General features: G+C 36.3%; 2 protein-coding genes across 2 annotated transcripts in view; one reads left to right on the top strand and one right to left on the bottom strand.

Moving 5' to 3' along the window:
* LOC126970780 (neurobeachin) overlaps window positions 1-24,511 on the top strand; it is a 421,762-nt gene that overhangs the window by 287,544 nt on the left and 109,707 nt on the right. The window lies entirely within an intron of this gene.
* LOC126970851 (protein mab-21) lies at window positions 3,708-5,229 on the bottom strand. Its single transcript, XM_050817000.1, has one exon. It carries the CDS (start codon window positions 5,102-5,104, stop codon window positions 4,007-4,009), a length of 1,098 nt encoding a protein of 365 aa, XP_050672957.1. The 5' UTR covers window positions 5,105-5,229; the 3' UTR covers window positions 3,708-4,006.

The following is a 24,511-nucleotide window of genomic DNA, read 5'->3' as shown; positions in this document are numbered from 1 at the left end:
AGCGCCGTAAAACAAGTTAATAAAAAAAATATGACATATCGCAATAGCTACAACTTAGACATTTGTCCGTAGCAAAATAGTAGGTACAAAAAGGATCAAAAATAAATTGTTTGACTATTTATATTAACAAAATCTGGATTATTGGATGTAAGAAGGTTGTCGGACAAGGCTCTGTGCACCGCCCTTAAGTTTTAACACACTTCTTATATTTCGTAAAATAATGTGAGTAGGTAGGCATAATACAATTAAAAGCATTTATTAACAGACCAGTTGACGGGATAATGTTTGGCTAAATATATTCAGTATTTTAAAACATTAGGTATATTTTTTTGTTTATAATTTAAATACTTTTTTTTACTGAATCCAGCAAAAAAGTATTATACTATATTATACTATAACATAGTCTAGTTTTTCCCATTTTTACTTCCAATTACTTTTTCACGTCTTGATTTGACATCCCTTCTATCTCTTTCCATTTCTTGGTTCCCACTGCATAACGTGTTTGGTCAGTTTTCCTCTCTTTGTTCTAATTTTGTGACCAGTCCAGTTCTATTTTAATTTGCGTATATGTTAGTTATGAGCTGACGTAATTATGTGCTCTTTCTTATATTCGAAGTCGCCCGTTTCTCTATTTGGTACGTAGCAGTGTATATTAATTAGTATGCTTTTTCTCTTTACTTGATATTTGTATCCTTAAAATTAAAAATGTTTAACGTTTTCTTCACTTATTTCTTTGTAACTTACTTTTGTTTTAGTACAACATAGTAGTTTGCCTACAACAGATCGATTCAAACCTGTTAGTGGGATTTTCTGTTTAGTATTTCATATGATGCGTTTTATAATATTGTTAAGTTGAGAAAAGCTTCGTTGACAAGCTAGATATAGTCTCGGAATGGGTCTGGATAAATTCACACAATATTCGTTCATTCTTGTAAGCCTTTAAAAAGTTCGGTGTGCTCAGTAAGGCGAGATAGTAGCTACTTGAATACAAGCCACCGCCTGCAACCATATAAAGTACTCGTTCGGCCCAACATAGCGTATTGTTCTCACCCCTAGGTGGGTGCTCCCAGTCTCAGCTCGTTCCATTTTCTTGCTCATAACGAATCATCTACGATTAAGACAGCTATGCTTTGCGTACAAATGTAGGGTCCCTGGATGTTCAACTTTCTTCACATAATACCAGCAGCTAAAATTTTAAAACTAAAATCATGACAAAATGCGTAATGACAAGCACATCACGTGGATAGCTGGCATAACACAGCCGCGCGTAAATTTTTTACCTCGCTTTTGGAATCAACCAGTATTAAGTAGTATTACCAAATCGATAAGACTTAGGGACTTGTAGGGACTAGTTTAGTGCATACTCTACAACCTTAAAAATCAATCGTCGTTTATGAAGCTTAAATAATAGTTGTTGCAAGAGTTGTTCATAGAATCATATCTGTCAGTTTACGTTGGGTTGCATAGGTGTGAAACGTAAGATTATTTTGGATGTATTCAATTCGAAAAATATAGATATTGTTACGTACGAAGGATTTGCGACAAAGTTCACACGCATGACATACTGAGGGTTAGGCAATGCTAAATTAAAAAATAAGCTGGGCATCGCGGCTTTCATCGAGTATAATAATTATTTAAATCGTATGGAGAGTGTTATTCTTTGCATAAGTAGATTTAAAACAAATTCATAAATTCCGTGTTCTGACTGTATCTATACAGCTGCTACCTCTTAATTCTAGCGACGGATTTTAATGCGGTTGTCACTATTAGATAATTAATTTTTCACGAATGTTTTTTACGTCAATAGAAAAAAGTTGTACATATAGGTAAATGATGTAGGTAGGCACTATATAATTATAATTCTTTTAAAATCCAACATCTATCAGTTATCTTTTACAAAAATAAAAATGTTACATTTAGTATCTCTTTTTTTTTTTTTCAAAATTACACCCGTGTGAAGCGGGGGCGGGTAGGTAGTAAAATAATTGATAAATTATAGGGTCGCGTACTAGTCTTATCTATTTGTACATAAAAGGTATTCCCTTCCCTTATTGATATTATCAGAGTAGGTGGAGAAAGTGGTTCGGTAGCGTGTTTTCTATCAGCCGTACCATTGTATCTGGCCAGGTAACACTCATAATATATATCTGACAGCAGCCTTTATTGTTAGTTTGGCTTATCCTTTTTTCGAAAATACTTTATCAAACGACTAGTACTTTCAGAGATAAGCCTGCTTTAAATAAACTAGCAAACTGTATAAAATTTGTAGTAGGTACCTATAGGTTCTAAACTATAGGTAGGTAACTATTATTGAAATGAAATTTATTTATTTATTTGCATGATGGTGTAGTTAAAATGGTGTACTTCCACAGCGCATTTCGCCAATAAAATGGTACAGAAATATTTAATTTACATTCCATTCCATACAGTCTCTTGAACTTGATATATTTTTGTGTTATAAAACATAAATTATAAAAATGATTTCATACTTTTAAAACGTTAATATTTATGGCTATAGATATAAAAATTTTGGCTATTTTCTAATATTTTTGGAAAATGGCTGAAGATCTATAGATAGGTACATAAAATTAGCGTTTTTTCATGAAGTGCCGATCTACAGTGTGGCATCAGTAGGTGAGTTGAATCCCGTATTTCTAATGTATAGAGTAGGCCTTTACTGCTTTCAAAATTCACCATGTTTTTTAAATTAACTGCTAATTAGTGTTAATTCCGCTAAAATCTTAAAAGGAATTAACACCCCAGAAAACTCATTTAATAAATTTTCTGATTTATTATATGGCTTGCATGCGTTACGGGACGGTAGATACTTTTTGAAATAATTCTACCCGATTCTAGGGGACCGACATTGCACAGAGCCATTTTACACATTTCTACCAGAAAATCATGAAAAAATATTTGTAAAATTACCCCATAATATTGACCCACACCGAAAAACTGAAGCAATATAAACGTGATATTCCGTAAGTTTAAAAGATACAATTTTTCTGGGCTTTCTCACACTTATTTATTTTTCTTGCCACTGTATTATATTGAGCTTTCGAATTAATTTTTTTATCTTAGATGAAGCCTAAAAGTTTCATCACTGTGTGCTTAGAGCTTTATGTTGAGTTTATAATTACAAAATTGGTTGTATTTATTTTGGTCATATTTGAGAAGAAATTATTCACGTTGAACCATGTCGATATAGTTTCAAAATTTTTGTTAACAGTAATATTATAATTAACAGCTTTATGCTCGTCAGGAAGAATTATTATGGATATGTCATCAGCAAATAATACACAATTATAATTAATAATTTCAAGTTATTCATTTAATTAAGTTAAAAACAGAAAAGGTCTCATAAGACTGCCTTGAGGAACTCCAAAATTATTTACTTAATAAGGTGACTTGTACGTAGTCATCTCTAGTTTCTCGTCAATTGTATTTTTTTCTAAATTTGTTGTCTATCGGCTAAATAACTTTCAATCCATTTAAGAGCTCTTCTACCATATTTTGCATTTCTATTTAGGATAAATGATGATCAACAAGATCAAATGCCTTTGTAATATCTCAAAATGTTAATATAATAGGTACATTTTATGTAGTTATTTCTCCGATGAAGTAAGTAGCCAACGTAGTTGTTTTGTTATTTATTATTTGTTAGATGTTTAGCTTGTTTATTGGATCTATAAAATGAACACAACAGGTTAAATTTTCAAATCGATATATTTTTCATTAATAATTAAAATTCGTTAACCTAAATTAAAAGATTTCAGTCAAATAAATACATAATATGCTTTGAATTATTTAAATAAAATATTACTAAAACAGTACAACAAGTAAGCTATTTACATTATATCACAAAAAATATGTAAGAATACATAGGGGCCCGCGGACCACTCCGGCCGGCGGTCGTTCTACTCACAGTCAGCTCGCCTGCCGCATACTGCCCGAGGCACACGACACTACTCCACTACACTGGCACTAAGGCGCACTGGCCCACACTTCACAGTTTCTCGAATGCCCGCGAGTTGGTGAGCATCTCACGTGTGAGCCGCCACACTTGCTTGGCTGCGTTCTCCATGGCCGTGGGCGACTTGCCCTTAAAGAGGTCCACGTGCGGCAGGAAGTAGTGCGGGCAGCGGCGGCACTGCAGTGATGAGATGAGCTGTAGAAAAATGCCATTGATGCGGTCGCCGATGGCGGGCTCGTCCCACTCATGCTCTCGCGGGTGCTTCTCGCACTCGTACAGCAGCAGCGTCTTCATGTGCAACCCAGTGACGGGGTTGCCGGGCAGCTCCAGGTGCCGATCGCGGATGGTCTTCAGGATGCTCAGACACTTGCGCCGGCAGCCGCCCTGCAGTAGCCGGTTCTCGGCCTCGAAAAAGCTCAACACCCATGCGTCGCCTTCCATCGCCGAGTTTTTCCCCTGCAGAGTGAGGCACTCCTTCGAGAGCAGGTCAAAGCCCTCCGTCTTAACTTCGGCCACGACATTGGGGTGCGGCCACGGGATGGTCGGCAGTGGCCAGTGTGCGGCGGAGCGCGGCCACAGGCCGGCGCACTTGAAAGCTGGGGTAATCTGCACCACGTAGCGCTCCCGAATGCGCAGCTTCACCTCCGTCGTCTCGGCGATCATTTTAACGCAGTCCCGGTAAGAACACTTGTCGCAAGCCTGCGCCACCAGTGTCTGGAAGCGCGAACGGATCTTCCGCGCGGAAAGGTAGCCCGAGGCAGTAATGAACTCCACCCACAGCGACATGGAGCGCTTGCGGCCGTCGCTCAGCTTGAGCACGGCGCAACCCGGCAGCGATCCATCATCCACGAAGTTGAGCACGCCCATCTGGTTGAGGTAGATAATGATTTCGAACTCATGCGGCGACACCACCTCCAGCCCATCAAAGCGGCCATTGTAGTCGGTCAGTGACGAGATAAACCGCGGCTCCTGCAGCTCCACCTCCTTGAGCACGTCCTGCACGATGCGGCAGACTTCGTGGATGGTCTTGGCGATCTGCGCCTTTCGACTGCCCACCCGCTCATTGTAGTACTTGTTCATCTGGTACACCAGTTTGGACTGAGCCGTCATCATCTCAGGCGGCACCAGCATGGCTGCGGCTTGCTGCGTCGCCACTCGACCGGCTTCGCGCGAACATCGAACACGCGCGCTTCACGCGACCTCGCACACTTCACACACCTTGCACGCCACTCAGGAGACTGGCGGCGCGTCTGTGGTGTGAGCCGGCCCGGGCCCCGGCGAGGGACACGCCCCGGGGGACCTTTAGACGAATGAGATCGGCGTCCTGCCTCCCGCTCGCTCATGCGCCGCAGCACGCCCGTGCGACTGAGACGGCGGTGGATGGCGGCCGGAAAGCATGCCCGTTGTCCTGCGGATCGATTGCGATGCCCCGCCTGTGCGCCGCCCCCGTGCCCCCCCCCCGTCGGCAGCACACATGACTCTACGAGCTGCTCTGTGTCGCTGGCCGCCGACTGTCGCGCTCGGCCCGTTAATTAGCGAGCCTAACAAGACGCGATGTTAGCACCGATGTTGAGTGCAAATAATCCGATGTTATGAGCTATGACATTAATTATATCGAGCAACAAACACCGAGCACAATCAACAATCACATAATTTGTTCGAGCCGTGCTTCCATCATATTTTATATGTGTATTTAACTGATTTCTAGTCTTTCCATTTTGTGAAGCACTTTCTTTTCTTTGATCATAAATTGTTACTTGTGATTGATACAAATTTTTAATTTTATTAATAATTAAGCATATGAAATTCTCCTTAATGTGTAAATTATATACCTAATGTTATTTAATGAAAACGCTTGTTCACAATAAATTAATTGCAGTGGGTACCTATCTACTATGCTTCTTCTAAGTGTAAATTCAAAATTTCTCACACACATAATATGTGAATAACGATGTATGTCATCTTTATCCTATTGCAAATCCTTGCGGTGTCGTGGAGGATCGATGCCATGCTGTAGGTACCTAACCGAGGCTGCAACTAGTAGGGTGTGGGCTACTTTGATCAATGCATATTTTATTAGATCAAGGTATTGAGTAATATTCAAACCCGTTACTGTTTGTTTCAGTTGAGTTAGTGTGTTGGCATGTGTTAGGTGTACGATGCCTAGCTGAAAGCTGTTAAGAAGCTGCCATTGCCTGATAATAATGAAGATTCATAGTTAAATTACCGATGAAATTATGAACCTCAAGTATTTACATCATATGTGATGTATGCATTAACTTTAAAAATTAATGTATGCATTAACTTTAAAAAATGTTGTTGTATCTTTATACCAATTAGGTACCTATCTACCTCCTTGGCTATATAGTTTCCTGTACGACTAATGTTTGGTAGTAATTAAAATACATAAATAATGAATTTATATCAACTATTATTGATTATGATTGCTAACGACGGGGACTGTAGGTTTTATGTTTTTATTTAAGTCTTTTGAAATTCTATCATCAGTCTTTTTCATGTCAAAGACCTTAAAAGTTTTGATAATAATATCAGTAGTTTATGTTAGTAAATGAAATATTTTGCGCTCATCGGCGTTTGATTTGGCAGAGAAATTGCAATGTCTGGGCTGGAATCTAAGCTATTTGTATTTATAGCAGGTATATTAGAATAAGAATATTCAAAAGCTTGTGCTACTTCAGTATCAGTATATTTATGATCGATTTTTTATTATAAAGAATGTTTTTAATTCAGTCTATTGAAATTCTGCATAAACTTCAGTCATTTTCATATTTGATAACTACCCTATAAGTTTTGATAAAAGCTTAAGTTTTGATTTGAGTAAAACTGAAATATTTTGTAATTTATACGGTTTGAGGAGAGAAGTTGCAACGTCTGGGCTGGAATTTAAAGTATTTGCAGTTGCAGCAGGTATTTAAGAAAATAAAAATCCAAACGTTTTTATAGTTATCATCGAATTTTAACGAATACCTACTTATTTTGACGGGGATTAAATGAATTCAGTTCAGTAGAATTCGTAGAATTTCTTTTCAAGATAATACGATTTTACTGATGCACATACTTTTTTGAACAATGTAGAGTAAATTCTGATATGATCTTAAATAATAACGGATCATTGGAATTTGCTTTTATATCACACAAATCAAACATTCTACGTCTGCTTTTTGCTACCAGCAGTGGTCATTGAATTTAGAAGAGATCATATCAATCTACATTGTTAAATTGTGACTTGTGTGGGTAAACGAAAATATAGGTTTAGTTACCCGGTACAAACTGGCTTCTCTCTTGCATTATCCGGATCTACTAGTATCACGGTTACAATAGCTTATAGATAGGTTAGTATTTATACTAAAAAGATTTCATTTATAACTTTCCAAATGTAGGGTTTCGGCCCGAGGATTAAATCAGGACTCTAAATGTGTCCCAGACATATTACCAATCCTGCACCCCGCACACCGGAGTCTTAAAACAAACGAAGGATATGATACTAAACATTTGTCTCCCTTCTAGTAGGTAAATGCCCTTTTGCCCTGTGCATCCCCAGGGCGTAGAAAGAATAGAGAAGTCCCAGGCCTAAGGGTGTCGTAAGAGGCAACTAAGGGCATTTACCAGGAGGAGGCTTCTTTTCACAAGATTCCGGCTAGATTATGGGTACCACAGCGGCTCTTTTACTGCTGTGAAGCAGTTATTTGTAAGCATTATTGTGTTTCGGTCTGAAGGGCGCCTAATTAGTGAAATTACTGGGCAAGTGAAACTTAACATCTTATATCTCTAGGTGACGATATCTCTTGTTGTGCCGTTCAGAATTTTTGGGTTTTTCAATAATCCTGAGCGGCACTGTATTGTAATGGGCAGGGCGTATCAATTACCATTGGCTGGATGACCTGCTCTTCTCGTCACTTATTGTCATTTAAAAAAATGACTCGTTCTCAAGAGGAGCGCGCAGCTTAGGTGGTCCCTTGAACCCCGCGGACGCACTTGTAAGCTAGAATAAACTAACTAGACGAAACTAAATAGAACTAACCTATTGCTAAATAGGGTAGGTATTTGTCTTATCTTCAGCTCGATCTCGATGATCCTTGTTATTAAATTTACCTCATTCCCTACTTATGTCGCAGACCTTAACTATTTTAAAATCCTCTTTGACAACCAATAATTGAGGCATTACTAAGTACTACCATAAACATGTCAGGTGCGAACTCGACTAATTCAGTTTCGTTCGGCAATGCAAGAAATATATGTAGTGTCCGACTCTTCGGTAGGTACATTTCATGGCATATGTAGGTACCTATTTTAAAAACATAACTTATGATAATTTCAAAATAATTTTATGATTTGTTTATTTATTATGATTTTATCTGCAGATATCATAACAACAATTACCTATCTATTGATTATTTTGCCACAAGCACGCGTATGTTACAAAGCACGATTCAAATAGGTATTTTAATTAATGTCCATAGGTGTAGGTACGTGTCTATCGCCGGACTCGTGAATCCTGACCGACACTATGGACATATTAAAGGAACAAATAGGATTCAATTATGGCCAAATACTCAGCAGTCCGTAGTGCACAGGCCGTCGCGATCACGGCCTATTTCTGGAGCGATGGATGGAGCTGCCGAGTGCCGCGTGATGGATAGACGCCCGGCTCTTGATTTACGTGGCGTACGGTGCGCCGGGCACCGTCTCCTCTCCATCGCTGCCACCCTAGTACCTACGTACCTACTCACCCCAACGCTATTCTATAAATATTTAACTGAGTCCTGTTTAACATTGAACAGCGAATCAATTTATTTAAGTAGTTCTGGATTTATTATGAACACGTGACGGGTGACTATCTAATCATAATATATTTAACACGATGTTTATGAGTTCCAAACGAATTCTACTAGATAACAACGCTGCCATGACTTAATTAAATCAAGTTTAAGTCTGCGATAAATTCACTTATCTGATCTGTGTTGATATTTTTTTCAAATTATATTCGGTTTTAGTTGTATTTTTGTTATATTGAATTAATTTTTTTTCAATAAAAATGCTCTCATGGTGTTTGATAAAATGAGGTTCCGTTAAATTATATTTTTTTAATAGTTATAATTCTTATTATTTATCTTACAACGTTGATGTAAATACGGTAAAGAGAGTATCGAGTAGGTAATACCTTTACAATATACGTGCCTACGGAACAATACGACCCTCACGCGAGCTTCGGGTCACGGGTCGCGGGTCGCGCGTCACAAGATGGCGGTCAGAAGGATCCGCCTACTTCCGCCGGATATCCGCTCCGCCCTCGAAAGCCTACCCTTCCCAAAGACAGCCATCAGCACAGTGACGGCGGCGGAATCGATTGCTTCAATGTTTGCTTTATTTGAAATATACAAAAATATTCAGCTGAAATGAAAATTTTCAAACAATTTCGAACATCTTTAGTTAAATTAAACATTTCCAATGATTCTCCAAGCATTTATTTGCCTACCTATATTATAGCTATTATATCTACATAGGTTTTTACTAGGTATGATACTTATCACGATTACATAATACAAGGTACTACGGTGCACGGTACAGTTCTCGGGATAGGTACAGTTACTTCACAATTCCATCGACGTTAAAATTTTGTGTATGGCACATGGCGAGTGGCGTCACTCCTCACGCTAATTTACGATGCGTCCGCCGGCCGGGCGTGCTCCAATAATTAATACAAAACGACTGTTTGTCTGTCTGTCACTTGCCCTATCGTGAAAGTGAATGATAGAAACCGACTCCACAAAAACAAGTTGAAAAACAACTCCACAAAATCTGTAGACGCCTGCGTTTCAACTGCACAACGATATTTATGGCGGATTGAATTTGCGATCTTGTCGGATCGGATGAGAAACGCGTCCGGAGCCGCCCGTCCCGCCCCCGGGTACACCCTCGGCCCCGCCCACTCCCAGCTCCGACACGAGGACGTACTAGGAGACCCATTAATTTGAACCTTATCTGAATGGAGGGTAGATCTGAAATGTTCCATGTTTTTCGATATAATATCATTAGGGTTGCGCAAACACGTTCCTTTTCGATAATGATTTTTTGTTGCAGTGCGAAGATATTTCGGTGCATCGTAATTATTGGATTCAGAATGCGTATTGCCCGATGCGGTGTCGGCACCGGCGACTGTGGTCGGTATGTCCCGGTGGTAGAGGTGCAATTTGCACGGCGACCGTCTGCTCGATGAAGACGTCGCGTGTAATTATTATAAAGCCGCAGATGAAAGATAAGTTTCTTTGTCCGCGTCGCGCGCAATGTCTTTGTATTTTTAGCGAGTGGGAACGCATCAACGATCTTAGCATTTCTTATTACTAAATACTTAATGGATATTAGTATGATTCAATTAAGTTTTTGGTAGCAAATATCTCTAACTAAATGTGAATCAACGTTTTCTGGTTGCAGAAGATAAAGCAATGTTGTGTTAATTTTGAATAAAAATAATGTATTTAGTTGGTGTTTTAAAGATAATGTTTCGACTTATTCTTTCAAAAATAAATGCGACTAGATCAAAGTTTTCTGACTGTAATATCTTCACGTGAAGCAACATTTAAAATATCGATGCTACTGACGGATGCACCGAGGTACGGATGAAGGTAGGTACTGTCTCTGTGATAGATTGCTCTGTCTCACCACTATCCCGAGCAACCTTCATGAGCAGCAGGTATTGGGAATCAGGAATCATATCACATGACATCACTTTCTTATCAACATCATTTGAAGATTAGTGACGACAACCGCGCGATATCTCTCTCTAAAAGTCCATAGGCTGGCAATTACGAAATTACTTAATTATTAAAATGTCCTTTCGTATCTGACGAAATTTGCTCGCATCATGCCATAGATACGTATCTCAGAGCCCAAGGGACAATAATTTAGGTAACAGTGTGATTTGTACACATATTTTATGATAGAGCCCTCCTAGATTGATTTTTGCGCATGATTCGCCATGACTTTCGCATGTGGCATGGCAATGTCATAAAATAAATATTGATATTCATTGGCATAACACGGTATCTACTTTAAATGGTTCTAAGTAGCTCATGCGTTAAATTTGGTTCAGGAGAACGTAGGCTCTGCCGGATTATTGATATGCACGAGTAAACCTTATGCCGTGGTAGAGTTAGTGAAGAAATAGTGCATTTATATGAAAATCATCGTGGGATAGTTAGTAGTTGATAGTTATATAGATGGTTATGATAAAGTCAGTAAAGACGACTAGAGACATGCACCTCGTGTCGCTAAAGACTGTATAGCCAGTGTGGCAATTTATTGCTATATTCAGAGAGCATTTGAGCATGCAGGTACATACCCACTTATTTAATAAAGTGGGACCCAGAATGTTGCCTAAGAGAGTACTTACCAAAACAAGTCGGGAGGGCATAACTCAGATGTTCCCATGTCGGAAGCCTTAATATTTCCTGGTTTGATGACTGATCAATAATATAGTGATATTGCTTTGATTCCAATACATTCCCTTTTTTCTGCAATAGCGACAATAATATAGTGTCCAACCTTTTAGCGAGATTGAGAAAAACTGCATCGAATAGTGGAGATAGATTTTATAAATTTTGTGCTTACAAAAACAACCTGAGTACCTACCTATGATTGAGCTCGCAGCACCGGCGGAAGGTACTTCAGTCGTTTAGTCAGCATTTCGTTTCATATTTGAGACATACAACAATTTGTGAATTCCGAGAACTTCAAAAAAATCAGGTATGGCTGTGGCGTGTATTTGTATGTGGGTGTGTGCTTTGGTTGTACCCTATCTTTGTATTAGCGTGAAAGCAAGATAAATCAGCGTGTCACTGAAGCTTAGGTAAATATTAAAGTTTGGATGAGATAGACCTAGATCAGAATAAAATTTACTCAATTTTTATGTCCATTCATTCAAATACCGGAAAATAGGCAGGTATGTTTAGAAACCTAGTATTCTACAGTCGCGTTGGATGAAACGTAAATAATAAAAAGGATTTCGTTGTACGCAACAACTTTATTTAAAAAAAAGTTATTTTATGTTTTGCAATTTCACTTTTATATCTATAATTAATAATCATCTTTCTATACATAACTCTATCATAGCTAATATATAAAAATCAATCAACATATTTTGTGCACTTTTGTGTAATATAATTTTTGAAGGAGACAACTAATCAATTGTTATTAGCGCAAATTATATTTGATAACTGTGTATTATATACTTTTAATATTATTTACCTATACAAAGCAGCGGGAAGCAAGTAATAAACAAACAATAAACTTATAGAAAGAACAAAGAACAAAGTCGGTCTTTTGATGAATAATGATAAAGCAAATATCAACACATAATAAAACTCAAACAAAGTAATACACAAAAATAGTAAAAGTGCATGCCTTTATATTGAAGACACGAATAAAGAAGGGGGAAGAGAACCAAACAAATATAATATCAACTAGAAAAAATCCTGATAAAGATTATGATATGATGGATACAATGGATCTTAACTTTTTTAATGTATCTAGACGATTGTGGTTCTAGGTTGTGGCTTCATCTACAGGATCTACTTCAGTTTATAACCTGCTCAACCCCAATATTTGCATATTAGGAAATTGACTTTAAATGTCGCTCTTGCAAATCTAAAAAAAAATATGTGGTTTTAAAGTGATAACCCTCACTTCTAGGATTAATAACACAAATCCAAAGCCACAACCTGAGAGTTGTACAAAGCATGCAAGATTTTATCAACGGTTGGCTCAGTTGGAAAGAGCACGGAACGCGGGTTCGAGTCCCGTATCGTTCATAAAATTTTGTTTTCAGTTTTATTTGTGTAATTATTCCTAAAAGTGAGGATTATCAGGTACATTATACGTTACCCCCGTTACGTGATGAGATATCTCATGGTTTTCGTAATGTATTGATTGGTAATGCAGCTAAAGAGTTTGTGCAGTTAAAATAAACTGAAACAAACCATCTTATTTAATTATTATATTACTGTCTGTATCATATTAACACCCTCTATTAACATTTCTCACATTATTTCAAGAGTTTCCGAAACGCACCATTACTGTACATCATGTGAGCGGGATCAATAATTAAAGATGTTAAAAGCAACTTAGTAATAATTTAGAGGCGGCGCGGTCCCGCGGGATGAGCGCTAATCCCGTCCCGTCGTCGAACATATCCGGGGATACATCTGCGACTTAACGTTGCCATACATTATCTGGCACGTTATTATCGACGGAGGACACTCGCTCCTTCCCAATCAATTCTCACCACATTATTGTGTTATTCGGCCGACGTTTCGAGCGGACTACATCTCACTTATGACGTTTATAAGCACTCTGTTCCGACGAAAAACATGTTGTTTATCGCCAGCCTTGAATGATTTGCCACAGAATATTAATTGTGTTATTCTTAGTTAAAATATGTCAATGAAAATTAGTAACATACCCACGGCACATTTTATTTAATTTAAAAGGCTGTTAAGATTTGCAAGAGCGACATCTCAAGTCAATTTCCTAATATGCAATTATTGGGATTGAGCAGGTTATCGACTGTTTAGTAGATCCTGTATCCATATACAGGATCTACTTAACAGGCTCCATAGCCACAACATGAGAGTTGACCAAGATATACCACTATTTCGGTCGATGCGAACCAGAGAGGCGCGGGTTTTAGTCCCGCATCATCTATAAATCTTGATATAAATTAAATTTGTATATTGTGAGGGATATTTCTTAAAAATAACAAACTGTTGAATTAAAAAGACTTGAAGAGAATTTCACTATTGTGTGTATCACTGGACTATCTCCCAGATCTTGGAGTACTTACTTGGTGTTTAAGTTATGTTTCAATTAACTATATTTAGTATTTTCTTTGATTAACGCAAGTGTTACACTTTTAAATAATACACTTTTAAAGGATTAAAACGCGTGTAATTGTAACTTTGTTTTTGCATTAGATTTTTGCATAAAAGTTGCATTTTTATTGTTATTTTAGTTAACCCGACGTTTCAAGACACTTCCAGATCTCGTTTTCAGTTGGACTAACTTTTTCATCAATTAAAAATGTTTTATTACCTACCTATATTTTAACAAATCTTTATCGATCGTATCAATATGATAATATCTATAAATTGCATATATTTTTGATGCAAGACTTTTAGGTTACTAAAAACGCGGGAATGGTTTAGATATATGTACTTATGTATGTATCTGTTTGGTTTTAAATGCTAGATAACTACCATATGCGGAGTGGCAGCGGGGCACGAGAAAAAGCGTGGATTCCGCAAATAGCGAGACGAACGTGTCGAGGGCCGAGTGCCGACAGGGAATTTATTAATCAGCCGCTTGAGAACTGGTGACCGCGGGAATAGAGACCCCGCCCCGCGCTCTCCTCGGACTCGCTATTCTGATATTAAACAATGCAATTTAATGCAAAACGGAGGACATTCACGATAAGATTGACCCTTGACCTGGAAATTTTTAATTCAAATTCAGAGATATTTTTTAGATCAATATGTAAGATACTTAAGAATGTCAATTTTACTATTTACCACCACTTCGGAAAAGTTGAGCTTAAGAAAGTAGAAGAAGTAACAAGCAAGTTGCTTCACTTTTAAATCAATTGACAGCCTCATGATTCTACAAACATTTTAAACACTTTCTATACAAAGTGGTGTAAAAAAATCTCAACCTTAGTTAAATAAGTGCATCGATTGAAAGAAATAAATAAATAAAGGCATTAGTTAAACTTTTTTCATATACTTAAATGAAGTATATTAAGAAAATATAAATAATCAAAAGTATTATGCGAATATTACATAATTACAGTAACGTTTGGTATAGCTTTAAATTTAACAACAAAATCCAATCAAAACGTAAGTATCAAACAAATCGGAGTCTCACATTATGATCCTACACAAGACACATGTGACTGTGAGTAATGTTAACAAAAAACTTACTATTAAAGACATGCGATTTAAGTGATTGTGGATAATGAACTTGAACAATATAATATTTATAAATTTTTGTGCAAAAATTTTGATTTTGGTACATTAATTAAATTTGTATATTAATCCCAGAAGTGAGAGATATCACTTTAAAATAACAAATATAATACTTTATTTCATTTTTGTTACACTCACTGCAAGTAACTTTAATTACTAAATGTAATTGATTAATTAATTAATTGTAATAAAAATAACATTGAAAAACGGTTTTGCAGTAAAACTGTATCTTCGGGTACAGTGATTCTTCGACAAATGACAATGAAAAATTAAATAAATAATAATAAATAAAAATTAAATGTCTATGTGTGTGTGTGTTTTTAATTCTTACCCCCTTATTCGTAATGGTCCGCTAACTTTAAACAGCCGCTAAGGAGTGTTTTTTTCTCATTCTGACTTAGGTCAATAGAAGAAGACAGAGTGCGAATTAGCAATGCGTTAAGTTAGCCGACTATTATGAATAAGGGGGTTAGTGAGTAGGTTCTTTATATTACTACTTTGCTTTTCTGAATATGATAATTGTTTAAGATTTTGGCTTTGTTTTCTTTTTTTACCTCAAAATTGCTTAGTGTGGTTAGGAGAGAGCATTATATTAACGTTTCGCGTATATAATATTTGTTATTTACGGGTGAGAGTTTCGGGGCACAGTTATTGTCGTCATGGTCGTGGCTATGGTTGTTAACATACAGTAGCGCTCCTGTTCCAATTATAAACAAATCAGAGTATTTATGGTAATGGATAGTGAATGGAGCGTGCGCCGCGCGCCGACGCTGATGTATGTGTGTTTAATTAGAATATCCTGCCCGGCCTCCCGCCCGCACTCGCCCGCAACTCATTATCAGTGTTAATGGCTTGTGACAGGAGTCAGGACTTGTTTTAATTATTGAGAATTTGTTGTTAGATTGGACCTTGACCTCACCACTTGGACACCTGGTCAATAATCTCTAGTCGTAGCGTACGTCACACTATTTTCAATATTTATATTTCAGCGAGTAACTGTGCTGCTGTTAAATTAATGATTCCTACATTAGTGTGTACACACTTTCGCAAATCTTTTCTTGCTGGTTTTGTCATCAAAATCTGTGTCTCATTTTACTTTTCTTGATATTTTTGTTTTTGTTATTGCTAGAATATTACAAAAATAATAGTTAAAAAGCTGTGAAAAAAGTGGGGTGCTTTTTAAGATATTATTAAAATAATAATTTTTCTACACCACACGCCTTTTTTTACAATAAAATATATTTTTTTACACCATTTTCAATTTAAATTTATTTTCTATTTTTAGTTGAATTTTATATAAAGCGTGCTTTTTAGTTTTTTTTTAACTATTATTTATTTTTCATTTTTTAGTCAAATTAGTGTAATGGCATCGGTCCTCGATAAATCTACAAAGTTTGAACGAAACCTAGCCGTTTAAAGTGAGTCAAAATCGCTCCCAAAGAAGTCGATTACAAACATACAAACATACAGGTGAAGCTAATATAAAGCGTATAAAAAGTAGATACTTAAAACGGCTTAATCATATTGTAGGCCGCAAACAGAGTCCTAGCATACGAATTCGACAACAATAAATGAAAGAATGAAAACTTTCCGACAAAGAATGTTTTCTTTCCATTAAATTTCCAAGATATCCTAACGATTGATTTATTTTTGGAGAAAAAAATGCTGAAAGAAAAGAACGAAACCCTGATTTTAAAGTTTTATTCACTATTTTTAAGCGAAGCTGCAGTTACAAACATACAAACATACAGGTGAAGCTAATATAAAGCGTATAAAAAGTAGATACTTAAAACGGCTTAATCATATTGTAGGCCGCAAACAGAGTCCTAGCATACGAATTCGACAACAATAAATGAAAGAATTAAAAATTTTCCGACAAAGAATGTTTTCTTTCCATTAACTTTCCAAGATATCCTAACGATTGATTTATTTTTGGAGAAAAAAATTGCTGAAAAAAAAGAACGAAACCCTGATTTTAAAGTTTTATTCACTATTTTTAAGCGAAGCTGCAGTTGTCCTTATCGCACTCATAATTGTCTCTACCGCGTTAGCGCAACGGTATATTGTGTTAGAATTCTTAAATCTAAAAAGGGCTCTGTTAATGTTTTCTCTTAAAGCTGTCTTCACATAAGATACCTATCTACTGCACGTCTAGACCCCACTGGGCAACAAACATTCATAAATGAAAGAATAGAAGATTTTTATTATCTATGCTTAGATATTAAAAATTAATTTTATGGGTCACCCTTCCGGCTTCTTCATTAATTATTTTCCGAGTTGCTTATGTAACGTTAGAGTTATCAATTATTTTATCTCGTATATTGTCTGGACTTAAGCAATCTTTTTTAAATATAGGAAAATAATAATTCAACATGCCGTTTGAACTCATCACTAGAGTTCTAGTTTCGGTCCACATATAGGTCATGCTATTGCATAACTAATCAGGAACGACTTAGCAGTGATAATAGAATTTAAATTGTAGTTCTTTAACAAGTGCCCTCATTTTTTCAAGGCGGTGTGATGTAATTTGCATAAAAGTTATTTTCGGTTTAATTATATTTTCATTTAAACATTCAAACATACAGTATATAAATTTTTTGTAAAAATATTAACTGTACATGTGGCACTAGTAAAAGCGATTCTTCTTGATTCTTTTTTTATTGAAATCCCCACGTACAATCAATTTTGTTGATTTTTTGGTTTTTATTAAAACTACTTACATCCATTACTCTAAACTGTTTAAAGGTAGTACAGTGCCTGACCTGTTAGTAGATGGTTTCACCAATTTAATATATGTATTTTATTCGATCTAGGGTTGGCTTAAAAATGCTTAAAATAATAGAAAATACTTAAAGGAGAAGAGGGAAAATTAAACCATACCCACTATCTTCTAATGAGGTTCAACTGTTGGTCTCGAGTGCTGACTAAACAGTCCACGGCTTCCGATGCTCTTTCAAGTCGACTAGAATCATATGAGCTTTGCTGCACTTCGCTTAAACATGGTTTTGATAAATTCGTAATAATATATATCAAGCCGACGAGTAACAATGAATATGAATTATCTGTAATGTGTTGTGACGTAGATATGTCAACCCTTACCGCTGGCAGGACGTACAACAGCCACAGCGCCCCAACAATCAACACTGCTCTCCACAAACGAGATAAGACACGACCGTATCGTCGACCGCCAACCGCCGCTAACTCCCGCCACTGAAGTTCGCGCACGCACAAACTGCGGGCACATACGATATTAAAACTCATTGTTGATATGTAGATCACTGATAAAGTCATAATATAGTTTAAAAACTCATAAAGAATATTTGCTAAACCACTACTTACGGCCGTTCCCAATATTCAGTCTATCTCCGGTTGTGGCCTACTTGAGATAAAAATCGTAACTATCGACAAAAACTTATCGACGTTAAGGACGTATAGCTTACCTGAGATAGAAGTTTGTATGGAGATATCAATTCACGCGTCCCAATATAAGGCGATAAGAATGACTTATCGAGTATATCGGGACAGCTTCAGATTATTGACAGCTAATTAGTGACAGTAGAAGGTAGTAATTTATCTCTATCTGTAGATAGTACACAATGGCGCTTTGAGAGAAAATAGACAGTTAGTAGACATTTCTATAGGTTAGAACGCGTGCGTTAGCAAGTGTTGTAGCCACGCTTGAGATACGCTCCTTAGTAATTTGAATAACTACTTCCTAAAGTACACATTGACAAATCAAAATTGGTTACGGCTGTATCGGGCCGTCAGTTTGTCTACACGCTAGTATATTGTATGCTAGTGTCTCTAACTCTCCCTGTCTGCATTTCTTGTGCTATTATTTACACTTAATAATTTACTTATATACTTAATAGTTTTATATGTTATTAGTAAATACAATCAGTATTCGATCCAAGTCTGCCTTATCGTATAGATACTTTGCATATTGATGTATGAGATTTACAATGATTGTAAATAAAATAATTTGTAAAACTATGAAGCTTTAAGTGCTGGTTCAGTCAAGAGTGACTATGAGTTTCTGGCCACTTCTTCTCAGTAAAGCTCAATTTTCTCCTAAATGCTGGTAAATGTTAAACTGTATATTATATAACTGTTGAATTTTCTTCTTTTGGATAACGTGATATTTTTTTTTTATTTATTATTATATGATAGCTGATATCACAAATGGTTTGGTGTTGTAACGAAGCACATGGTCTCCTGCGATACCGTTTCAATTTTTATTTTTATTTTAGAGTAAAATATTATTCATGGTTTAAATTATTACCTAGCTCCATTGTTCTCTATAGTGGTGTTCGTGACAATAACTAATAAAGCTTTAATCAATAACACTAATTTCAATTAAGAACACCATAAGTGTTGTTCTCAGCTGGAAGCAGGGCTTAGGGTGCATTCGCATTAGTGGCACTTAGCGCTAATACTCCTCAGTCACGCCACTTCACGCGATCTTCAATGGAGTACACAGATTGTGTGAAAGTGTCACGTGCGATGCGAATTGTTATCATAAATCTATTTTTCCGTTATGAATCGTTGTCGAATCGTCTAGAATAGGGGTCTTCTATCTCACTACCTTGATTATATTCTATTCAGGTGTATATTGTGTCTACGATTTTCAAGCCATTTGATAACTCCGTTTGAATATCGGGGTTCTATGGTGATGTACCCAAATAAAAACAACTTCTTAATATTAATGATAATATTGACACACTTTTAGACAAATTATCTTGCCCCAAACTAGGCATAACCTGTAACTGTGGGTGCATCCAACGATATTTTATTAAATACAATATATATACTTAAGAACATACACAATTACATATAAGCATCCATGATTCGGAAACAAACATTTAATTTATCATATCAATGTTTGCACCTACCGGGATTTGAACCCAGTATCTGTAGCTCAATAGGCAGGGTTACTAATCACTAGACCATATGGGTCGTAAAAATTGGGTGGCTTCTTTGCATAGCATGCCAGCTATCCAAAGCTGAGCCTTTTTTGTCGTGAACAGTAGTGTAATAACGATAAAATTGTATCGCGGCCCACCTTAATGTTATTTTCCTACAGTCTTAATAAACAAGTAGGTCGAAATTCGCTTGAATGTATATTGCCTAAGTAACTGTTATCATTTTATTAGACACTGACAGTCCACCAGTTGCTATACATTTTTTGTTGCTAAAAGATTCCTTATTCCTGCCGCCGAATTACACCTTCGCACGACACGCCACAAATTAGGATATCATCCCCACCATCTGTATGTGTGGCGATCTTCCACAGTGCGGTTTTCAAGGAGTTTTCTTTCATTTACTACAAAGCTCTGGAATGAGCTTCCTTGTGCGTTGGTTCCGGGACCTATACCTTCCTTAAAGGCCGGCAACGCTCCTGTGATTCTTCTTGTGTTGCAAGAGAATGTGGGCGGCGGTTATCACTTAACACCAGGAAAGCCGTATGCTCGTTTTCCATAAAAAACTCAACCGTTTTCATTATTTTAACAGTTTTTTAAATATCAGCAATATCGGTCATGAATCAATTTTGTCGTTGGTTGTTGTACTTGTGTTTTTGTTTGACGAGCGCAACTTGCGATGCAACCCGATTTTGAGTTCAATCAAGAATCATGCTTATCTGCAAAACAGATATTCAAAATACTGTGACAGATTTATCGCATCAGGATTAATATCGCCGGTGCCGAGCACCAGGTACTAGGGTAGCAGCGCGGCCGAGGCGGTCGATGTTATCAGCTGCAATAAATAAGGTCCCGTTCAGTGACAAGTGCCCCCATTAGGGACAACTCACTGGCAAAAAAGTCGCAACCTGTTGTTTGCATATCCGCTCATGCCGACATTCTCAAACTTTACTTGAAGGCAGCATTAATTATTTAGTGCAGCATTGATAAAAGTAATGATCATTATAGCTATGAAAAAAAACTTCGCAACTACGACGTGTTTATTGTCTATGAAAATTTGAACTATTGCACTAATTTCACTGAATCTGTTATACTCTGTATAGTGATATTATTTAAGTAACCTTCGTTCTGTCGTTATAAAATATAGGAATTTATTTAAGACGTAAATAATTTTTCATAGCGACCACTGCGTTTATAATAGGTAAGCACCAATTCCTAAATCATCTTAAATTCGCGACATTGTTCTAGGTGCTTTAATTATAAATATCTTATTTTCTTATTTCAGGTATTACTTTAGTGTGCATGACAGCTACGTCTGACATTCGCTATACGTCATTATCTTTGTTTATGTTTGAGTGCATTTGCTGAAAATAGATGCTAACAGTAAGCCGCTATTTTTTTCGATGTGTCATTGTCACAGTCTATCTAGACTATCTAAGTCTATCGGTTTGAAATAATGGTTGAATTTTCAACTTATTATAGGTAGAGATTTCTTAATTATAATAACCTACTTGAAAGAAATTTTAAGACCCATTCACGGTTATTTTAAACATTAATATGTTAAATGTTTTATAAAATATCCTTTTCATTAACGGGTGGGTGAACATCGCTTTCTGGTCCGATCTTAAACATAGATAAAACATTATCTTGTATACATTTTAATTGTTCATTTCATACTTTTGTCAAAGTTAAACTTGAAATGAGAGTTGTTTTTAATTGATAAGTCATGTTTACCTTCTGTATTTGATATGTGAGCGCCTTAAATTAATAGATTTACTAGATTAAATGAAATTATTTAACAACTATTGTTGGTAAACCAATATGGTATTTTATGCAAAAGTCGTATAATGAGGGTCAAAAAATAGGGTGGCGTGGGTTGCGATGTGAACCGCAGGCGAGCAAAAATTATAATGTGAGAGAACTTAGAAAAAATGCCTACCGTATTTATTAACAGCTTGCCTGAGGAAATCCGACTAGAAATCAGTAAGAGACAATTTAAAACTTAATTAAATAAATATTTGTTATAAACACTACCTTAAAAATTAGATTTTTTATTGTATTGTTATCATTTTTTGTTAATTACACTTGTATGAAATTAATGTTCATTTAAGTATCAATGTATTTACAAGAGGCTTGATCCTGCAGACAAACTGTCCAAACAGTATTGCGGGGTCATGTTAGCTTAAGATTGTATCTGTAAATGATTAATAGTATAAATAAGTAATAAAAAAAATTAACAAAAAAATAACCTACTTCAAAAACACTATTTCAAAACAATAGATATTCAATGAAAAGTTTAAAAATAATTTTGAGTTTTATACTTATAATATAATTAATAAATCCAATTCTAGTTATTGTTGTTTTTGGAATCGGTGTCCTCCCGCCGCGGCCCCGCTCTCGCCTATCGCCTTCTCACGTCGCGCGTGCTACTCAAGCACATCTCACCTATGCATGTAGTTACAAACCTACCTTGACTGACACCGTCTCCAAAAATAACGACGAAAATCGGTTCAACCAGTAGAAAGTCCTAAAGTAACAAACATAAAAAAAACATACCGACGAATTGAGAACCTCCTCATTTTTTTTAATAACTTTTTAAAAATAAAAATATAATTAGAAACATATAAAGCTAATAGTTATTACGTTAAAGTAAAGACGTGACAAAGCAATATTAGTAGAATTGTTGGTGATGCAGTCTATCATGTTCGTCACGGTATGTTGCAGCGCTCATCAATTATAATATAGGCTGCTGCATGTAGTTCAAACCTCAGAGCTGATCCGAGGCCCAGCGCTCCTTGTACGGTGTACACCGCGCTCTATACACCATTCACTGCACAATAGCGTGCGATGTCTTCACTACATTATGTATATTGGTCGCTGATTGTCCGCGATATGCAAATCTCGTCGTGCGCTCTCCGCGAATTTCATTTATCAGCGGGCAATTATAGCACCCGCGCACGCAATCACAGATGCTTAACTGTCACCGTGGACGCTACCGCACTTATTCTTACTACTGTTGTGCTCTTGCAAATGTTTTTTAACCGACTTCAAAAAGGAGGAGGTTATCAATTCGATCGGTATTCTTTTTTAATATATGAACACCGATTACTTAATTTAATTTTACATACATTACATTGCGGGCGGAGGGTGAATTTCGTCTCGTGTATATCTCACTAAGCGCCCCCGCCGCCCGCACCTGTCTCAGTCCCCTTTGTCGTCATACCCCCACGCCCCTGTACCCCGCAGGCGAGGACTCAGATAAACAGTCGGCCTATAACTGTAATTATATTTTATAAATGTAAACTTCTTGCTGGTATCTTGGTATTCTTGAACCACATGGATAATACTAACTAAAATGTAATTATTATATAGTAGTTATTCTATACTTAGTACGAATGTAATTGATTATAAAATATCGTAACACTTTAGTAAAGTTTTTTAAACTAATTAGAATCATTTATTATGTGAAAACTAGTAAATAACTTTTTGCTATACAAATAGATGTGAACATTGTTTTAAATAGCTGTAAGATTTCTTAATAAATAAATAAATAACATGCTAAATATAGTTATAGTTATAAACACTAGCTTCTATCTACACAGGTTTATTCTATCTAAATTGATTTTTTTTTAAACTCGCAAATTGTTAATGTGTTTTGGTTTGAACTCATAGCCGCGTTGCCTTGGCAAGGAAGCTAAGTAAGTGGGCATTGGATCTGTACTTTTGTTTTTTCTTTATTTATTAAGAAAATACCAATTTTATATTTTGGTTTCTTAGAAGAAATAACACTGTACTATATCTTAAAGAGTATATTATCCACAAAGCCAAAATAGAATTTTAGTAAAAAATTTGAGATTATTAGTACAATAATTTATGTTAGCAGTAGGTAAACACTTGATTAGGTGGTAAAAGTATATGTAGGTAACCTCGCCAATGTACCAGGACCTCATAGGATCCGGAGTGCCTTAGGGTAACTAACTGTTTATACGCCGTGTCAGTCGTCAGGCGTGCGACTTGCGAGACAGACACGAATATATACGAGACCGTGGGAGCCGGCACCGCCTCCCTCGAGAGTTCAGTTTCCGTTTCTACTCGATGCCAACTTACTTTATATCTGTGATAACAGCAGTTTGGGTGCCGTTCCGATGTTAGCAAAAAATCTAATAATTAAAACACTACGCCCTGATTTCACCATTGATAAGTAGAACGCGATGAAAACAGTTTGAACCAAGCTTACACTTGTAATCTAGTTACAGATTCAATTCGGATTTCACCAACACAAACTAAATGAAGTTTAACTAAACGCGTTCGAGAGTCACTGTCGTTATCGTAATAGAAACATTCACATATAAAAATTTTGATTTTGTTCATACATATCGATGACAGTTTTGACTAGTATTTCATACATACTATTGTTTATGACATGTAAACTCAGATTACGTTACAAAAAAGGTATTGGTGAAATCGCTTTGTGTTTAATCGAGATGAAGACTAGCATTTGAACTCGTTTACGTAAAACGGAGTTTTATTAAACTTAGTTTAAAGTGTCATTGGTTAATATGATTTCGCAAATTGTATACAAA

The sequence above is a fragment of the Leptidea sinapis genome, chromosome 22, assembly GCF_905404315.1.
Source record: "Leptidea sinapis chromosome 22, ilLepSina1.1, whole genome shotgun sequence".
In the NCBI taxonomy this organism is placed as follows: Eukaryota; Metazoa; Arthropoda; class Insecta; order Lepidoptera; family Pieridae; genus Leptidea; species Leptidea sinapis.
Note: the sequence above shows the minus strand (reverse complement) of the source record. Positions and strands in the feature narration are given on the sequence as shown.